The sequence below is a fragment of the Odocoileus virginianus genome, chromosome 18, assembly GCF_023699985.2.
Source record: "Odocoileus virginianus isolate 20LAN1187 ecotype Illinois chromosome 18, Ovbor_1.2, whole genome shotgun sequence".
Lineage (NCBI taxonomy): Eukaryota > Metazoa > Chordata > Mammalia > Artiodactyla > Cervidae > Odocoileus > Odocoileus virginianus.
The window spans coordinates 43,690,086-43,711,558 of NC_069691.1; the positions used below are offsets into that span (position 1 = coordinate 43,690,086).

At 44.0% G+C, this 21,473-nt stretch overlaps 1 protein-coding gene across 1 annotated transcript in view; it reads right to left on the reverse strand.

Annotated features, from left to right (window-relative positions):
• Positions 1-4,368: 4,368 nt before the first annotated feature.
• Positions 4,369-21,473, reverse strand: part of LOC139039451 (hepatoma-derived growth factor-related protein 2-like) — a 45,500-nt gene continuing 28,395 nt past the window's right edge. Inside the window, exons 4-5 of the mRNA XM_070480180.1 lie at positions 18,692-18,827; positions 4,369-6,528 (exon numbers count right to left, since the gene is read on the reverse strand). Coding sequence (XP_070336281.1) covers positions 4,369-6,528; positions 18,692-18,827 — 2,296 coding nt within the window. The remainder of the gene's footprint in view (positions 6,529-18,691; positions 18,828-21,473) is intronic.

Genomic DNA, 21,473 nt, shown 5'->3' on the forward strand with positions numbered 1-21,473 from the left:
GGACATTTAAGAGAAATAGGTTCAATCCTTGGGTTGGGAAGATGCCCTGAGCAAGGAGGGCAAGGCAACCCACTCCAGGATTCTTGCCTGGAGAATCCCACGGACAGAGCCTGGCAGGCTACAGTCCCTGGGGTCACAAAAGAGTCAGACACAACTTAGCAACAAACTAAACAACAAAAATATTCTATTAAATGGGATATACCACTTTTTGTTTATGAATCCTTTAATTGATGGATATTTGAGTTGTTTCATAAATTATGTTTCCATAAACCTATAAACATACCTATACCCAAGCAGAATTGTTAGGTCATATGGTAAGTATATATAACATTTTGAAAACCTTCCACTGTTTTCAAAATGGCTGCACTATTTTATATTTCCACCAGCGGTGTATACATGTTCCAATTTCTTCACATCCTGATCAATACTACTTATTTTCTGTAATTTTTCATTGTATTTAGCTTTTAAATGTTGGTTTAAAATACCATATATTTCTATCATATAATCCATGTATTTTCAAGAGAATTTTTGTATGGCTTGTTTAATTATCACAAGGTCAACAAATCCATAAAATGTTAATGACATAGTACAAAATTCAAATATAAATGTCTATAACCTGTGTTAAATAAATAAAATTTTCTCCTCCAAAATAGTTTTCTAAACTAATCTCAAAGACAGGCACTTCCCTGGTGGTCCAGAATCTGCCTGCCAATCTGGAGACACAGGTACAATCCCTGGTCCGGGAAGATCCCACATGCCCTGGGGCAACTAAGCCCACGTGCCACGACTACTGAGCCCGCACACTGGAGCCTGTGAGCCACAATTACTGAGACCGCACACTGCAGCCACTTAAGTCCACACGCCCCGAGCCCGAGCTCTGCAACAAGAGAAGCCACCACAATGAGAAGCCTGCACATCGCAACACAGAGTAAGCCCTGCTCACCGCAACCAGAAGCAGCCCAAGCACAAAAACAAAGACCCAACACAGCCAAGAATTATAATAGTCCTGGCAGCCTAGTTGGGAGGAAGTTTGGGCAAGGGTGGATACATGTATGTGTATGGCTGAGTCCCCTTGCTGCTCACCTGAAACTATCACAACACTGTTTGTTAATTGGCTATGTCCCAACACAAAATTTAAAAAATGCTTTAAATAATCTCAAGGTTAAAGATCAGAGTGTCACTAAAGAATATGGTGCTGAAAAACTAGCCAGATCCAAATTCATGATGACATATACATACACACACACACACACACACACACACAAACACACACACACACACATATATATGAGCTCAATCACTCAGTTGTGTCCAACTCTTTGCAACCCCATGGACTGTAGCCCATCAGGCTCCTCTATCCATGGGGTTTTCCAGGCAAAAATGCTGCAGTGGGTTGCCTTCCTACACTAGTATAGATATATGTATATAATTTGCAAATTTTGACCAGAACTTTATTCCCCAACCTAATTAATATTTATACTTTTTTCCAAAAGGCTAAACCATTTTTCCAGCTGTATTAAGGTACAACTGACAAATACAAATTGTCTAGTTTAAGTTATACAAGTTGATATATGTATATACTGAGAAATGATTACCACAATCAAGCTAATGACCACATCCAATAGCTCATATAGTTGCCCTTTTTGTGTATGTGGTGAAAATGCTTAAGATCTACTCTCTTAGCCAATAAAACTGTAAGACATTGATGAAGGAAATGGAAGAAGACACAAATAAATGGAAAGAGAGCCCATGTTTATGAACTGAAAGAAGTAACATTGCTAAAATGACCATACTACTAAAAACAATCCAGAGATTCAATGCAATCCCCATGAAAATTCCAATGGCATTTTTCACAGAAATGGAAAAAGCAATCCTAAAATTCATATGGAAACACAAAGGATTCCAAATATCAAAACAATCTTGAGGAAGAACAAGGCTCAAGGTATCACATCTTGTGATTTCAAACTATATTACAAAGCTATAGTAATCAAAATAGTGTAGTACTGGCTAATATTACACTTGAAAAACATCACATTTTTAGCTTTTTGCCTTCATCTCCTTAATAGCATAAAATGACTATCTTGATACTTTACACCTTCAAATGTCAGCAATTATTTTTCCTCTCAAGATTCCTCATACTGAAATGTATGGCCTCTGATTTCAACTATCATTTTGATTAAAGCTAAATCAGGAATATGTTGGTCTTATAATTTTATTTATAAATTAATATCAAAGAAAGAGAAATTTTTAACAAACTCCCATCAAATTTTTAAAAAATTAATATCCAGCATTATGAAGGATCCCAAAAGATAGTTATTCTGTTTCAGAAGGTGGAAATTTAAACTAGTACAAGTTTTCTGAAGGATAATTTGGAAATGAAATTTAAAAGTTTTCAGAAAGTGCAAATCCTTTGATCCAGCAATTCTTCTTCTAGGAATGTGTGCAAAGGAAATAATGAGAAATGTGGTCAAAATTGTATGCATAAAAATGTTCATCTTTATAATGAAAAATAAGGAAATTTTTACATAGTTAAAAATGTGGCACGGTCAAAGGTTAAGTAAAATACAACCTATTTGTGTGATGCAATATTATGCAGCAGAAAAAAAATCATGGTTTCAATTAACTTTCAATGGCCTGAGAAAAGTTTATGATATGTTTTGATAAAAACACAACATATAAAAGCACATATTCTGTGTTCCCCACTTACTGAGATAAGACAGAGACCTATAGAACTAAACACACTACCAGTGAGAAGTCATTCATGTCATTCATGGGTAGTAGAATTGTGGGCAGTTTTTAATAGATCGTGTGTGTGTGTGTGTGCGTGTGTGTACGTGCATATGAATGAGCATATAAATGTATTTTTTAAGTTTTTTGCAGTGAATGTGTTTTAGTTTCACAGTGATGATGAAAGTGATATACAGAAGTGCTTTAAATTTCACCTCTGTTTAAAGCCAGCTTTTTTTCTATTTTACTGCACAGCCATAAATATCTCCTTCATGAATACATCATTTTGCTTTCTCCAAAAGCTGCAAAAAGCGACTTAGATAATGAGTTTATTTGTAGTAATAATGTATCAGTTCCACTTAGGCAACCAGCTCACAGAACTTTTCCCTATGGCAAAACAAAAATGTCATACACAGAGGCATTACAATGTTTATGCTAACTCTGGCATTTTACACACTAGAACTCATTATTATTCCCATTAATTTTGTGATTGTTAATAGCACTGCTATTTATATGATGACTTAACCTTTGCAGATTTCAATCAAAGATTTCAAAACTTAATGGAGTATGTGTCTAGAATGTAAGAGGATGTATCTCTGAGTGATTTTCCCCAGCAGGAAGCATATTTTGATCCTCAATATACTTAAAAGACTGGGATACCTAGCTAGAGAGGTAAGGAAACAATTATTTTATCAGTAAAAGTATAGAAATTACAGATGACTAATTGGCTTTCTATATGTAATGTCAAAATAAGTATCAAATGAAAACAACTGACAAAGGTATTTTCTAGATGTTCCCTTTTATGTTGGTGATCTTAAAATAAGTGTGTTAATCAATCCTCTTTGTGTTAATCAGAGTTGTGTCCTACTCTTTGCAAGCCCATGGACTGTAGCCCACCAGGCTCCTCTGTCCATGGAATTCTCCAGGCAAGAGTACTGGAGTGGGTAGCCATTCCCTTCTCCAGGGGATCTTCCCAACCCAGGGATCGAACCCAAGTCTCCTGCATTGTGGGCAGATTCTTTACCCACTGAGCTACCAGGGAAGCCCAGTCTTAAAATACAACAAGGAGTAAAAACTTTTTTTAAACAAAGATTCTTGTTTTATAGCAAAAGTTGTTCTAGGCTTAAATCTGAGCAGGATAAACTGTAAATTTCCAAGGGAAAAAATTACAAAAGATTCTACTGTTCACTTTTGCCAACTGATGGTTCAAGCCATCTTGAGCAGTCATTTTATCCTTGGTCACAGAATTGTCCATTAGTCTGTGTCAGCTGCATTTCTGTATAGTTGTGTATTGTTTTACAAGCATTGTTAAAGTCATTATATATAATAAGCATAAAAGCAGTAAGAACTATTATATCTTTCATGTTTTTCTATACTTTACAACAATTTATAAGGTAGATAATAGCCTATTGTTTAAAAGAATCATCTGATGGCAAAAATCTTCAAGTCTGACTAAACATTCTGTTGCCAAGGCTGTGGTGAAAAGGCACCTGTAAACTGAAATGCTTAGCAGCTCTACCACACCTGTGAGATCACAAAACTGCTGCCTCTCAGCTCCATGTCTACCCTTTGGTACTCTGCATTCTGATCCTGGGGTCAGGGCTCCCTAACCACATTTCTGCTTGGTCAGGAGGTTCTAAGTTAGGATATGTCCACCGGGGCACCAGCCGGAGCCTGAGAGGCTACAGGAGGATGGAGGGACTTGCTTCTTCCTGCCTGTTTCCTGGAGGGCATCTTGTCTGTTTCCTGGGGGATGTCCTGTTTCCTGGGGTTCATCCTGTCTCTTTGCTGGGGGGCATCCTGTTTCCTGGTGGCGTCCGGTCTGTTTCCTGGGGGGCGTCCTGTCTGTTTCCTGGGGGACATCCTGTCTGTTTCCTGGGGGATGTCCTGTTTCCTGGGGTGCATCCTGTCTGTTTCCTGGGGGGCATCCTGTCTGTTTCCTGGGGTGCGTCCTGTCTGTTTCCTGGGGTGCGTCCTGTCTGTTTCCTGGGGGATGTCCTGTCTGTTTCCTGGGGGGCGTCCTGTCTGTTTCCTGGGGGGCATCCTGTCTGTTTCCTGGGGGGCATCCTGTTTCCTGGGGGGTATCCTGTCTGTTTCCTGGGGTGCGTCCTGTCTGTTTCCTGGGGTGCGTCCTGTCTGTTTCCTGGGGGACATCCTGTCTGTTTCCTGGGGGATGTCCTGTTTCCTGGGGGGCGTCCTGTCTGTTTCCTGGGGGGCATCCTGTCTGTTTCCTGGGGGGCGTCCTGTCTGTTTCCTGGGGGGCATCCTGTCTGTTTCCTGGGGTGCATCCTGTCTGTTTCCTGGGGTGCGTCCTGTCTGTTTCCTGGGGGATGTCCTGTCTGTTTCCTGGGGGGCGTCCTGTCTGTTTCCTGGGGGGCATCCTGTCTGTTTCCTGGGGTGCGTCCTGTCTGTTTCCTGGGGTGCGTCCTGTCTGTTTCCTGGGGGATGTCCTGTCTGTTTCCTGGGGGATGTCCTGTCTGTTTCCTGGGGGGCGTCCTGTCTGTTTCCTGGGGGGCGTCTTGTCTGTTTCCTGGGGTGCATCCTGTTTCCTGGGGGGTATCCTGTCTGTTTCCTGGGGTGCGTCCTGTCTGTTTCCTGGGGTGCGTCCTGTCTGTTTCCTGGGGGACATCCTGTCTGTTTCCTGGGGGATGTCCTGTTTCCTGGGGGGCGTCCTGTCTGTTTCCTGGGGGGCATCCTGTCTGTTTCCTGGGGGGCGTCCTGTCTCCTGAGGGGCGTCCTGTCTCCTGGGGGGGCGTCCTCTCTGTGTCCCGGGAGACGTCCTGTCTGTCTCCTGGGGGGCGTCCTCTCTGTGTCCCAGGAGACATCCTGTCTGTCTCCTGGGGGGCGTCCTCTCTGTGTCCCGGGAGACGTCCTGTCTGTCTCCTGGGGGGCGTCCTCTCTGTTTCCCGGGGGGCGTCCTCTCTGTTTCCTGGGGGGCGTCCTGGGGAGCGTCCTCTCTGTCTCCTGGGGGCGTCCTCTCTGTTCCCCGGGGGGCGTCCTGTCTGTCTCCTGGGGGCGTCCTCTCTGTGTCCTGGGGGGCGTCCTGTCTGTTTCCTGGGGGGCATCCTGGGGGGCGTCCTGTCTGTCTCCTGGGGGGCGTCCTGTCTGTCTCCTGGGGGGCGTCCTGTCTGTGTCCTGGGGGGCGTCCTCTCTGTCTCCTGGGGAGCATCCTCTCTGTGTCCCGGGAGACGTGCTGTCTGTCTCCTGGGAGCATCCTCTCTGTGTCCCGGGGGGCGTCCTCTCTGTCTCCTGGAGGCGTCCTGTCTGTCTCCTGGGGGGCGTCCTGTCTGTCTCCTGGGAGCGTCCTCTCTGTGTCCCGGGAGACGTGCTGTCTGTCTCCTGGGGGCGTCCTCTCTGTGTCCCGGGAGGCGTCCTGTCTGTCTCCTGGGGGGCGTCCTGTTTCCTGGGGGGCATCCTCTCTGTCTCCTGGGGGGCGTCCTCTCTGTCTCCTGGGAGCGTCCTCTCTGTGTCCCGGGAGGCGTCCTGTCTGTCTCCTGGGGAGCATCCTCTCTGTTTCCCGGGAGGCGTCCTGTTTCCTAGGGGGCGTCCTGTCTGTTTCCTGGGGGGCGTCCTCTCTGTCTCCTGGGGGGCGTCCTGGGGGGCGTCCTCTCTGTCTCCTGGGGGGCGTCCTGGGGGGCGTCCTGTCTGTCTCCTGGGGGCGTCCTCTCTGTGTCCCGGGAGACGTGCTGTCTGTCTCCTGGGGAGCATCCTCTCTGTTTCCCGGGAGACATCCTCTCTGTTTCCCGGGAGACGTGCTGTCTGTCCGTGGTCCCCAGGAACCGGCCCTGCAGTGCTTTCACTCTGCAGGGGCAGTACATTCACAGAAAGTGAAAGTGAAACTGTTAGTCGCTCAGTTGTGTCCACGGACTGCAGTTCTTCAGGCTCCTCTGCCCATGGAATTCTGCAGGCAAAAGTACTGCAGTGGGTAGCCATTCCCTTCTCCAGGGGATCTTCCTGACCCCGGGATCAAACCCAGGTCTCCCACATTGCGGACAGATTCTTTACCCTCTGAACCACCAGGGAAGTCACCAGAGAAACCTTCGCAGAGCAGCAAATTCAGTTTTCCCTGAACTTGCAAGCCTCTGTCTCCCCACAGAGACATCAAAACCAATTGGCCCTCTCCTCCTTCAAGTCTGGGTCCCAGGCCCACAGGCTCCCTGTTTCAAACTCAGAACCGCCCACCGGTCCCACAGTATCATCTGCTCAGAGGTCTGAGGTGCGGCTCCAAAGGACTTCTCCTCTAAGTGACCTCAGCCGAGGGCTGGCAGCAGCTGCCTACAGTGCTGCTTTTTTATCTTTTACCTTCAACTATTAACAACATTATAGTGCTTCCCTGGTGGCTTAGCAGTAAAGAATCCACCTGCAATGCAGGAGAAGCAGGTTCAATTCCTGGGTAAGGGAAGATCCCCTGGAGAAGGAAATGGCAGATCATTTCAGTATTCTTGCCCGGGAAATCTCATGGACAGAGGAGCCTGGAGAGTTACAGTCCATGGAGTCACAAAAAGAGTCAGACATGACTGAGAAATTCAAGAATAAATAACATTATACCAAGTGAGGCTTGATCAAGAGACTGCCTGCAATGTGCGAGACCCAGGTTCAATCCCTGGGTTGGGAAGATCCCTGGAGAAGGAAATGGCAACCCACTTCAGTATGCTTGCCTGGAGAATTCCATGGACAGAGGAGCCTGGCAGGCTACAGTCCATGGGATCACAAAGAGTTGGACATGACTGAGTGACTAATACACACCTATTGAACAAGCCTTTGCTAAGTCACTTCAGTTGCGTCCAACTCTTTGCAACCCCATGGGCTGTAGCCTACCAGGCTTCTCTGTCCATGGGACTCTTTAGGCAAGAATACTGGAGTGGATTGCCATGCCCTCCTCCAGGGGATCTTCCCAACTCAAAGACTGAACCTGCATCTCTTATGTCTCCTGCATTAGCAGGTGAGTTCTTTACCATTATTGCCACTTGGGAAGCCTTTATATTATATGAAATTCTTTTGGTTCAAATAGCTGGTGTGTGTGGAGCTTTATACCAAGGTCACAGTACAAAAATCTGAGGAACTGATGAAGCCCCATAGCAACTGTTGCCATGAGCCTCTGGATTTAAATCAGCCAGTTCCCTGACCCCATATTAGGTAAAATACCCATCCTATTACCCACCCTATAGCATCTGAACCAATAACCTAATGCCACCATTCCAGTAGGAATCTTCTTTGTCTTGAGGCTGTAGAAATTGACTACTAGCATCTCACTCTCTAATAAACTTTATTCTCCACTCATCCACTCATTGTGCCTCATGTCTGCAAATTTTTTTCCAACCCACACATGGACCACAACAGTGTGGTTTCTATTTCCAAATGTGACTTTTAGTCAGTTTGGGCTGCTATTACAAGTGACCACAGTCTGGGTGACTGAAACAACAAATGTGTATTAATTTTGCTCATGGTCGTAGACGCTAAAGAGAAGGTGCCAGCACAGTCAGGTTCTAGCAAGAGTCCTCTTCGAGGTTGCCGAAGAACTTACAGCTGCTAACACTGCAGCCTTGCATGGCAGCAAGAGACCTGACTAGTTCTCTAGTCTCTTCTTCTAACCCCATTCATGAGGGCTTCATCCTCATGATCTAATCATTTCCCAAAGTCCCCGCTTTCAAATACTGTCACATTAGGGGATCAGAATTTCAACATACAAATATTGGGGGATGCAAACATTCAGTTCATGGCAAAATCTAACTGATACAGAAAAGCATTTGGCAATATTTAGCGAAAGTAACATGGATTTACCCATTGACCCATCAATACCACTGCCAGTACTCTATGCAAAAAATACATGGCCTTTCTTTGAAAGACTATTTATCTTAGCAAAGACTGGAGACAAAAACATCTACCAATGGTACATACACATAACAGGATATTATAAAGTCATAAAAATTAATGGGAAAAGGCACTATCACCACTATGGAGTGATCTCCATTATCCATGGTCAGGCAAAAAAAAAAAGCAAGAGAAATAAAATGTGTGTAGGTTGCTGTTATTTGTCTAAGCAAGGAAAGAATAAGAAAACAGTCACATATTTACTTTTGTTAAATTAAGTGGAAGGATAAACAAGCAAACAAAAAAACCAGGATACCCACTGGAGGTAGTAAGAATAGGCTGAAGAAGACAGGGACAGAACCTAGACTTCTCTGGATATAACAGGTTTTAGAGATTTGACTTTAAGAGGTTCTGGTGAACAATTCCACCTTGAGGGTGTGTATGTGGAATCGGGTCCCCACACCAACAAGCAATTCTTCAACACCAGCTAGGCATCCTACAAATCAAATGCACTCTGCCAGTCCCTGGACACAGCATCAGGTCCCATGGGTTAAGGGCTCTGTCCTACAAGACTGTCCCTGCCCCCAACACCCCCAACTTTGGATGCCAGTCACAACCCACTCCCCTGGTGGCTCAGAGGGTAAAGAATCTGCCTGCAATTCAGGAGACCAGGGTTTGATTCCTGAGTTGGGAAGATCCCCTGGAGGAGGGAATGGCAACCCACTGCAGTAATCCTGCCTGGAGAATTCCCATGGACAGAGAAGCCTGGCAGGGCTACAGTCACACAACTGAGTGACTTTCACTTTTTCACTTTCACAAGTCTGTGCTTCTCACCAAGTGACAATAGATGGGAGGATCCAACAACCGCCCAATTCAATTAATTTGCTAGAATAACTCACAGAACTCAAAGGAACATTTTACTTACTAGATCACCAGTTTTTTGTAAAAGGATATAATTCAAGAACAGCCAGATCAAGAGAGACATGGGGCATGGTAAGGGGAAAGGGCACAGAGCCTCTATGCTCTCTCCAGGCACACCAGTCTTCCCAAACCTCCATGTGTCCACCAACCTGCAGGCTCTCCAAAATCTGCCTTTTTGGGGCTTATGGAGGCTTCATTACAGACACAGGATTGATTAAATCTTTGAAAGTGAAAAAAGTCGCTCAGTCATATCCGACTCTTTGCGACCCCAGAGACTGTAGCCTACCAGGCTCTTTTGTTCAAGGGATTTTCCAGGCAAGAATACTGGAATGGGTTGCCATCTCCTTCTCCAGGAGATCTTCCCAACCCAGGGGTTGAACCCAGGTCTCCCACCTTGTACTCAGATGCTAGATGCCTTATATCTGAGCTACCAGGGAAGCCCGATTAAATTTTTGGCTATCACTTATTCAACCTCCAGCCCCTCTCCCCTCCCAAAGGTCAAGGAGTTGGACTGAACATTCCAACCCTAATCACAAGTTTGCGCCTCTGGCTATCAGGTTCCATCCTTAGGTGCTTTCCCAAAGTCACTCCATTAACATAACACAAGATACCTTTATGCTCTAATCACTGAGTCAATGCCAAGGGTTATAGGAGCTCTGTGCCAGAAACAGGGACAAACACCAAATACCTATTTCTAACTACAAATCACACTATCAAAACTTTGAAAGCTTAAAATAATTTCAATCATCACAAATAAATTTAAATATTCTAAATGATGCATTTTGCAAACAATAAACAAAAACTCTATCCACTGAAAAGGCACTGTTTCCACAGAGACCAATCAAACAGCAATGAGGACCCCTCAGTTCAGTTCAGTCGCTCAGTCTTATCTGACTCTTTTCGACCCCACGGACTGCAGCACGCCAGGCCTCCCTGTCCATCACCAACTCCCGGAGTTTACTCAAACTCATGTCCATTGAGTCAGTGATGGCATCCAACCACCTCACCCTCTGTCATCCCCTTCTCCTCCTGCCTTCAATCTTTCCCAGCATCAGGGTCTTTTCCAATGAATCAGCTGTTCGCATGAGATGGCCAAAGTATTGGAGTTTCAGCTTCAGCATCAGTCCTTTCAATGAATATTCAGGACTGATTTCCTTTAGGATGGACTGGTTGGATCTCCTTCCAATCCAAGGCACTCTCGGGAGTCTTCTCCAACACCACAGTTCAAAAGCATCAATTCTTTGGCGCTCATCTTTCTTTATAGTCCAACTCTCACATCTATACATGACTACTGGAAAAACCATAGCTTTGACTAGACAGACTTTTGTTGACAAAGAAATATATCTGATTTTTAATACATTGTCTAGGTTGGTCATAGCTTTTCTTCTGAGGAGCCAGCATCTTTTAGTTTCATGGCTTCAGTCACCATCTGCAGTGATTTTGGAGCCCCCAAAAATAAAGTCTGTACTGTTTCCATTGTTTCCCCATCTATTTGCCATGAAGTGATGGGACCAGATGCCACAATCTTAGTTTTCTGAATGCTTAGTTTTAAGCCAACTTTTTCACCCTCTTTCACTTTCATCAAGAGGTTCTTTAGTTCTTCTTCACTTTCTGCCATAAGGGTGGTGTCATCTACATATCTGAGGTTATTGATATTTCTCCCAGTAATCTTGATTCCAACTTGTGCTTCATCCAGCCCAGTGTTTCTCATGATGTACTCTGCATAGAAGTTAAATAAGCAACATGACAATATACAGCCTTGATGTACTCCTTTCCCTATTTGGAACCAGTCTGTTGTTCCATGTCCAGTTCTAACTGTTGCCTCCTGACCTCCATACAGATTTCTCAAGAGACAGGTCAAGTGATCTGGCATTCCCATCGCTTTAAGAATTTTCCACAGTTTGTTGTGATTCACACAGTCAAAGGCTTTGGTGTAGACAATAAAGCAGAAATAGATGTTTTTCTGGAACTCTCTTGCCTTTTCGATGATCCAACAGATGTTGACAATTTGATCTCTTGTTCCTCTGCCTTTTCTAAATCCAGCTTGAACATCTGGAAGCTCACGGTTCATGTAACTGTTGAAGCCTGGCTTTGAAAATTTTGAGCATTACTTTACTAGCATGTGAGATGAGTGCAATTGTGCAGTAGTTTGAGCATTCTTTGGCACTGCCTTTCTTTGGGATTGGAATGAAAACTCACCTCTGCCAGTCCTGTGGCCATTGCTGAGATTTCCAAATTTGCTGGCATACGGAGTACAGCACTCTCACAGTGTCATCTTTTAGGATTTGGGAAATAGCTCAACTGGAATTCCATCACCTCCATTAGCTTTGCTCGTAGTGATGCTTTCTAAGGCCCACTTGACTTCACATTCCAGGATGTCTGGCTGTAGGTGAGTGATCACACTATTGTGATTATCTGGGTCTTAAAGATCTTTCTGTATAGTTCTTCTGCATATTCTTGCCACCTATTCTTAATATCTTCTGCTTCTGTTAGGTCCATACCATTCCTGTCCTTTATTGAGCCCATCTTTGCATGAAATATTCCTTTGGTATCTCTTATGTTCTTGAAGAGCTCTCTAGTCTTTCCTATTCTATTATTTTCCTCTATTTCTTTGCATTGATCATTGAGGGAGGCTTTTTTAAAAATCTCTCCTTGCTATTCTTTATAACTGCATTTGTATGGGTATATCTTTCCTTTTCTCCTTTGCCTTTAGCTTATCTCCTTTTCACAGCTATTTGTAAGGCCTCCTCAGACAACCATTTTACCTTTTTGCATTTCTTTTTCTTTGGGATGGTCTTGATCCCTGTCTCCTGTACAATGTCATGAACCTCCTCATAGTTCTTCAGGCACTCTGTCTATCAGATCTAATCCCTTAAATCTATGTGTCACTTCCACTGTACAATCATTAAAGTTTTTGATTTAGGTCATAGCTGAATGGTCTAGTGGTTTTCCCTACTTTCTTCAATTCAAGACTGAATTTGGCAATAAGGAGTTCATGATCTGAGCCTCAGTCAGCTCCTGGTCTGGAGCGGTGGCTGCACAGCACTGGAGAGACTTTGGGGAGATGCCTCACGTCCAAGGGCAAAGGAGAAGCTCTAGCAAGATGGTAGGAGGGGCAAAATCACATTTAGAATCAACCCCACACCTGCCAGAGACACTCAGAGGGCTCAACAAACCTTGTGCACACCAGGACCCAGAGCCCCACAGAGACTGAGACAGAACTGTGTTTGAGCATCTCCTGGGGGGTACAGGTCAGCAGGGGACTGCCGCAGGGGCAGGGGCTCTGGGTGCAGCAGACCTGGGTGTGGCATAAGCCTTCCTGGAGGAGATTGCCATTAACCCCACCATAGAGCTGCCAGAACTTACACAGGATGGGGGAAACAGACTCTTGGAGGAAATAAACAGAACCTTGTGTACACCAGGACCCAGGAGAAAGGCACAGTGACCCCACAAGAGACTGACCCAGACCTGCCCATGAGGTGTCCAGGAGGCTTCAGGAGAGGGAAGGGTTGGCAGTGGCCTGCTGCAGGGTTGGGGGCACTGAGTATTGCAGTGCATGCATGGGACCTTTTGAAGGAGGTCACCATTGCCTTCATTACCTCCACCATAGTTTGGCCCCAGGTAAATAACAGGGAGTGAACACAGCCCCACTCATCAATAGGGAATTAGACTAAAGATTTACTGAGCATGGCCCCGCCCATCAGAACAAGACCCAGTTTGCCCCTCAGTCAGTCTCTCCCATCAGGAAGCTTCCATAAGCCTCCTATCCTTCTCCATCAGAGGGAAGACAGAAGGAAAACCACAATCACAGAAAACTAACCAATCTGATCACATGGACCACAACCTTGTCTAACTCAATGAAACTATGAGCCATGCCATGTAGAGCCACCCAAGACAGACAGGTCCTGGTGGAGAGGTCTGACAGAATGTGGTCCACTGGAGAAGGGAATGGCAAACCACTTCAGTATTCTTGCCTTGAGAACCCCATGAACAGTATGAGAAGGCAAAAAGATAGGACACTGAAAGATGAACTCCTCAGGTCAGTAGGTGCCCAATATGCTACTGGAGATCAGTGGAGAAATAACTCCAGAAAGAATGAAGGGACAGAGCCAAAGCAAAAACAACACCCAGTTGTTGATGTGACTGGTGATGGAAGTAAACTCCGATGCTGTAAAGAGCAATATTGCGTAGGAACCTGGAATATTAGATCCATGAATCAAGGCAAATTGGAAGTGGTCAAACAGGAGATGGCAAGAGTGAATGCTGACATTTTAGGAATCAGCGAACTAAAATGGACTGGAAGGGGTGAATTTAACTCAGATGACAATTATATCTAGAGCAAGAATCCCTTAGAAGAAATGGAGTAGCCATCATAGTCAACAAAAGAGTCCGAAATGCAGTACTTGGATGCAATCTCAAAAACGACAGGATGATCTCTGTTCGTTTCCAAAGCAAACCATTCAATATCACAGTAATCCAAGTCTATGCCCTGACCAGTAATGCTGAAGAAGCTGAAGTTGAATGGTTCTATGAAGACCTACAAGACCTTCTAGAACTAACACCCAAAAAGATGTCCTTTTCATTACAGGGGATAGGAATGCAAAAGTAGGAAGTCAAGAAATACCTGGAGTAACAGGCACGTTTGACCTTGGAGTTACAGAATGAAGCAGGGCAAAGGCTAATAGAGTTTTGCCAAGAGAACTCACTGGTCATAGAAAACACCCTCTTCCAACAACACAAGAGAAGACTTTACACATGGACATCACCAGATGGTCAACATCGAAATCAGATGGATTGTATTCTTTGCAGCCAAAGATGGAGAGGCTCTATACAGTCAGCAAAAACAAGACTGGGAGCTGACTGTGGCTCAGATCATGAACTCCTTATTGCCAAATTCAGACTTAAATTGAAGAAAGTAGGGAAAACCACTAGACCATTCAGGTATGAGGAACCCTAGTGCCCAGGTTATATCTTTAAATACCAGTTCCCACTAAATGGAGCCAGGGCTCCTTTGAGAAAGGTCAGGTTCTAGGTCTGGAACAGAAAATGTATTATACAAAGCAAGTAAGGAAGCTCTTGTTGCACCAGAAAGCAAGGACACTATCAAGGACAACTGGGTTATGTCAAAAAAACTCAGGAGTCAACTTGATTCTATTATAATATCTTCATTTGCAACTTATAAAGATTTATGAGTCTAGGCATTGATCATCAATGCCTGCTCACATTCACACATAAAATGAGACAATCAGATAGCACTCCTGATAAAAGTACACAATGTCATCTGGTGGCTCAGATGCTAAAGAAACAGCCTACCAACACAGGAGACACAAGAGGCCCCTGGGTTGGGGAGAGCCCCTGGAAAAGGAAATGGCAACCCACTCCAGTATTCTTGCCTAGAAAATTCCATGGACAGAGGAATCTAGTGGGCTACAGTCCATGCAGTCCCAAAGAGTCAGACACGATTGAGGAAGCACTCACACACAAACATCATCTATGAAGTATTCTTGTGTAAAACATGGGAACCATAATCCAATCACACTTCAATATACATGTATCTATTGCAGGGGACAAACATATTAATGGCCTCATAGAGATGCAATCTCTATGGACTATACAGTCCATAGAACTCTCCTGGCCAGAATACTGGAGTGGGTAGACAGGAACATTTGAACACAGATGAGATAGTTTATGATATTCTGAAATTATTTTTAACTTTGTTATGTGATGATACTGTGGTTACATTTTTAAAACAAAATATATAATACACGAAATTGTATAAAGTCAGGTATTTGCTTCAAAACTATCAGGTGTGAGGAAGAATTGAGTGAGGATACAGAAGAAACAATATTGTCTAAAGACTTGAGTCTGTGTCATGACTATGCCAACTGAAAAAAAAAAAATGATGTAAAAGCAGTGGGTTTCAGTTTTATTTGGGGGACCTTACTGAGGACAGCAACCCAGGAGACAGCCTTTCAGCCCTGAGGAACTGCTCTGAAGAAGTGGGGGAGGAGCTAGTTTATGTATGAATTTTTTGCAGGAAAATGCATGCAGTCAAGCATCCATCTTGGTAAAAGGTTACTGATAATCGCACACAAAAAAACACAGATCTCTCAAGTTAATGACTTTAGTGTTTTTCTATGAATGTTAAGATGCAAGAATCTGGGGTAGTTAAAACTCTTCTTTAGACATGCATCTTAACCATCTAGCTGCACAAAACACAGAAAGCTTCCCCCCGTTTTTCTCCACCCAGAATTCTCCTCCTGTGTGCTCTTGGTGGGAGACTGCAGGGAGTTTCTATTTAACCCTTTGCTATCAAGGTGACACTCTTTGTTCAAGGTGGTCTCTTTGTTTACAGGTACATGGAAGTTCATTATAAAGTTATATATGCTTTTTTATAGTTTAAAATAACCAAAAAACTCAAGCCTATACATTTACTGGGCTTCCTGGTGGCTCTGTGGTAAAGAATTCAACTGCCAATGCAGGTAACGTGGGTTCAATCCCTAGGTCAGGAAGATGCCCTGGAGAAGAAAATGGCAACCCACTCCAATATTCTTGCCTGGGAAATCCCAAAGACAGAGGAGCCTGGTGAGCTACAGTCCATGGAGTCACAATGGTCTGACACAACTTAGCGACTAAAGAGCAACATACATTTACCACTGTGTACAGTTTGGGTACCCCTAAAATATTTCAGCCATGAAATAAAAAGACGCTTATTCCTTGGAAGGAAAGTTATGACCAACCTAGATAGCATATTAAAAAGCAGAGACATTACTTTGCCAACAAAGGTCCATCTAGTCAAGGCTATGGTTTTCCCAGTGGTCATGTATGGATGTGAGAGTTGGACCGTGAAGAAAGATGAGTGCCAAAAAATTGATGCTTTTAAACTATGGTGCTAGAGAAGCCTCTTGAGAGTCCCTTGGCCTGCAAGGAGATCCAAGTCTATCCTAAAGGAGATCAGTCCTGGGTGTTCATTGGAAGGACTGATGCTGAAGCTGAAACTCCAATACTTTGGCCCCCTGATGCGAAGTGTTGACTCCTTGGAAAAGACCCTGATGCTGGGAGGGATTAGGGGCAGGAGGAGAAGGGGATGACTGAGGATGAGATGGCTGGATGGCATCACCGACTCGATGGACATGTATTTGAGTAAACTCGGGGAGTTTGTGATGGACAGGGAGGCCTGGAGTGCTGCGATTCATGAGGTCTCAAAGAGTTGGACATGTAGAGTGACTGAACTGAACTGAACTGACTGAACATATTTCAGAGATCAGGGAGAAGGAGAATTGTGATGGTTTCCCATTAATTATTATTAATGGAGCAATATAGCTTATGTTCACAAAATAGTTCTTGGAAATTCAAAGAATACAGATACTACAAAACAAAGCAAATTCTAGTCAATCATTTTAAATTAAAATATATTACAAATGAAGTGATATGACTTCATAAATGTGCTTCCAAGTTATCAGGGATGGGAGGCAGATACAGAAGTAATCAGATTAGCTATGAGTTGAAAATTGTTGAAGCTAAGGGATATCTATATCAGTGCTCACAATTCTAGTCTCTCTACTTTTGTAAATGGCTGAGACCTTTCATTATTTTAAAGGTTTTAAATAAAACTTAAAAAGTGGCTGAATTAAAAAGTGCTAAATTTCCAGCTCTGCAAAATTTGGCGCCGCTTCAGGACAAGTTTAATGAACTGAATTCTTTTCCACAATGTAAAAACAAAGTTACACAACTAACGTTGTGCCTGGTGACTTCAAGCAAACACCGTAACATCCTTTGCCCTCCCAGAAAACACAGATACCCATGAAGGTTTGGGATTATATCGTACTTCCAAGCTAATAAGAGACTGTTACTATTTTATGAATATTGGCAGGGGGCAGGAGACTCCTAGGTCATAGAAAAACTTGATTACTCAAGGCACAGCAAGCAGCACAAGTATCAAGTCCTTGCCTCGGGTCCCATGGGAGTGAGTGACATGGAGGAACCCAGAAGGATGTAATACATACAGTAGGTTTGTGCTACAGTACACCCTCTGGGCTCTTCCACGTTGTTCCCTCCCATGGGACCACTCCAGTACTCTTGCCTGGAGAATCCCATGGACACAGGAGCCTGGTAGGCTACGGTCCATAGGGTCGTAAAAAGGTGGACACGACTAAAGAGACTGTACACACGCATGCATAGTGATAGCAGTCTGCACTTTGAACTCACATGCACCCATGATCCAGACTCAACAATCATAAATTCTCAGACAATACTGTTTCATCTATGGTCCCACTCAATTCTCCTCACCTAGTAATTCTGAGGCAAATGCCTGACCTTATATAATTCTAACAATCTCCGCTCTCTGTAAACACCACCCTGAGGAACAGCATGTGTGAACAGCAGTCAGGGCCTTGTGCTCTTGGCACACTCAGCACAAATGTGCAGGGGCCGTGGAAGATTGCCTTCCCCATCGATCCACCTGTTGTTCCTCCATGTCTCAACTTCTGGCAAAAATCACAGAAGTATGCCACACTGTTGACCACTCTCATTAATCTAACCAACAGCAGCTAGAATTAAACCAGTTCAAATGTTCTCATGCAGCATTTAATCAAGGCTTCTATCAATAGGACTCCAAAGGCAAGATAAAATTAACCTGCAGTATTGACTTAAATATGCCTTCCAGGACCCAGGCAACTGTCCTCGGGGAGACCAGGGATTTTATTTCAGTCAGGATGTAGTCTAGTATGAGGCTGTCTAGTATCGACTACAAGCCATGAGAGTTTACACTAACCTACAGATCTTTGGGGTCATTGCCAACAATTACAGAAGGCAATAGGTAAGCAAAAAAAAAAAAAAAAAAAAATCAAATCCCAACGGAGAAATAGCCTATGACCCATTTCCAGCCACATGCAAACATATAACCCAAATGGCCACAGGTAATTCCAATCAAGTTTTTCATTGAACCTGATGTGGCGGTTTCGTTGCTAAGTTGTGTCCAACTCTTACAACCCTATGGACTGTAGCCCGCCAGGCTCCTCATCCATGGGGTACTCCAGGCAAGAATGCTGGAGTGGGTTATCATTTCCTTCTCCATAAACTTGATTTGGATCAGCTTTAATGTTGGTTACATCACATAGGCAGTGTTATAAGTGGTTGTAGACTCCATTTCTGTACACAGCATAACCAAAGACCTCTCAAGGATCAGAAAAGCACGTGAATTTATAACAGTCAGAATGAAACAAGGTTGTACCTGCTTAAAGGGGGGTCCATGTGAAGAGCTGCTACTGATGACAGCAAGAGTATCTGTCATCAGGCAGAGGAATTCAGGACCAGCCATGCCCACAGAAGGGCAGCTGCAGTTGTTGACTCCAGTGGTAGTGGTGGATCTACGGGACAAAGAGATTATTAATTGTCCCCACTCTCACATATTTTGGGCCTGAAGTGTTCACACCAGAGATGCCAGGGTTGTTTAATCTATGCATACTCCAAGTGGCAGGCCAGATAGTAGACTAGTTAGCTAAATCGTTGGCAAAATCCCAAGGATTAGTAAAAAAAAAAAAAAATTTTTCATCAAAAGGAGTATTGGCCAGAGTTATGAGAATGGCCTTGAGTTCTGCCCACTGAGTGGACAACCACACCAGTTTTCAAGCTGGCGTATATTGAGCAGCAATTGAACATCGGAAGCAGCCCAGGGGGCACTAACAGGATGCATCTTAGCCAAACCATCAGTGAACCAGGCATTAAGATGAACCTCTGTGAACAAAGGGCCCCAATAAACTGATGGATTTCCTTCAGGCGGTACAATGGAGAATAAAGTGTCTCCAAGGCAATGAGAGAGGTAACTTAGACAGGTTGATAAGGAGTCCAAGCCTAAGGCCCTTTAAGGAGGTAGCAAACATGCTTTTTCTCATTATTTTGCCTTAGACAAGTAGGGCTTGTAAGCAGCAATATCTCTTGTTCAAGGACATGCCTTTTTTTTTTTTTTTTTTTTCCTTTCTGGGCTTTGGATGAATGTTATGGGAGAAGGCCTGGGTAAAACTTCCATGGCCTTGAGCTCGGGTTAAGCTGTTCCTTCTACCTAATCTCGTGCTGATGTCACCCCAGGATGTATGTTACAGGAAAGGGCCTGGGTGCAACTCTCGCAGCCTTGAGGTATTTTTTTATCTATTCTCAGCGGCTAGTTGAGAAGTATATAAGACCCTGCTTAAAGTAGTGAGGCACGTACTTGCCAGCCCCCTTCCGATGTCTACATCAGAACCTTTTTCTGTCACTTTCACTTTAAATAAAATCTACACAAAGCATTGAGTGACTGAGACTGTCTTTGGGGAGTTAAATATTCTCCTTCAGAGACCATGAATTCAGCAGCACCATTCACCGTAAGCTATCAGCAATAGCTGCCATTTTTTCAAATAAACTAAGATACTGCTGGGGCCAGGCCACTGTGTCCTTGAACATACAATCGCCATTTAACAAGTAAGTAGACCAGACTTTTTCCTTGTTGTCGTTAAGTCGCTAAGTCATATCCGACTCTTTTTTGCGACCCCCACACACTGTGGCCCACCAGGCTCCTCTGTTCGTGGGATTTCCTAGGCAAGAATACTGGAGTGGGCAGCCATTTCCTCCTCCAAGGAATCTTCCTGACCTAGGAATCAAACCCACATGTCCTGCATTGCAGACAGATTCTGTACTGATGAGCTACCAGGGAACTCCTACTTTTTCCTTATTGGTTGTCAAGTCTGAGCTAGCTCACCCAGGAATGTGGACATCAGGTTGCAGAGGCCTAAGCCCTTCACGTAAGGACCAGGCTTTCATCTTCAACCAGCACTTGGCAACACATCAATTGCTACTCCCCCTTTTAAAAGGGGCGTACCTAGTGCCCACATCCGGCAGGTGGCGCTATTGTACCAGGAAACTGCCTTTCCAAACTGCCACCTCTTAAATCCTTAAAGCTGTAATTTCCGTTTCCTCTCAGATTTTATATTCTTTTGCAGGACAGCTGGAAAGAGAACAGAGATTGCCTCTCTACCTGCCACAGTCCCTGAATGCAAGAATCCTTTCTGGACCTCACACGCATTTACAATACAAGTAGGTACAACATAAATATCAAGTATATGTTCAACCATAAAATTGCTCCTTGGAAGAAAAGCTATGACAAAACTAGATAGCGTATTAGAAAGCAGAGGCATCACTTTGCCGACAAATGTCCATATAGTCAAAGCTATGATTGTTCCAGTAGTCATGTGTGGATGTGAGAGATAGACCATAAAGAAGGCTGAGTACTGAATAATTGATGCTTTCAAACTGTGGTGTTGGAGAAGACTCTTCAGAATTCCTTGGACTGCAAGGAGATCAAACCAGTTAGCCCTGAAAGAAATCAGTCCTGAATATTCATTGGAAGGACTGATGCTGAAGCTGAAGTTCCAATACTTTGGCCACCTGATGTAAAGAGTTGACTCACTGGAACAGACCCTGATGCTGGAAGAGATTGAAGGCAGGAGAAGGGGACAACAGAAGGTGAGATGGTTGGATGGCATCACCGATTCAATGGACATGAGTTTGAGCAAACTCTGAGAGACAGTGAAGGACCGGGAAGCCTGGGGTGCTGCAGTCCACAGGGTCACAAAGAATCAGACACAACTGAGCAACTGAACAACAACAGTATGTTCAGCAATGAAAGACTTATTACAGATCACTATCCAGAAAAAAACATTAAATAAGTCAGTAGCAGCAGACTCAGAACAGTGATGACTGTGATATGATTTCTAACACCTCCATCCCCAGGACGGAGAGCATCTTTACCTGTGTGCACCTAAATTACAGGACTGTAACAGGGAACTCCAGACTGTCAAACAGGGAGACACAGGCCTGAAAATAAATGAATAAGGAATTTTAGACCATATGGGAACAGACCAAAGTTCCCTCCTGGAACATTTAAATTCTTCTTCTTGTCTGCAAAGAGCTAGTAACTTCTAACCTGAGATTATCCAGTGATTTCATTTAAATAATTATACACTCTAAAAATTCATTTATTG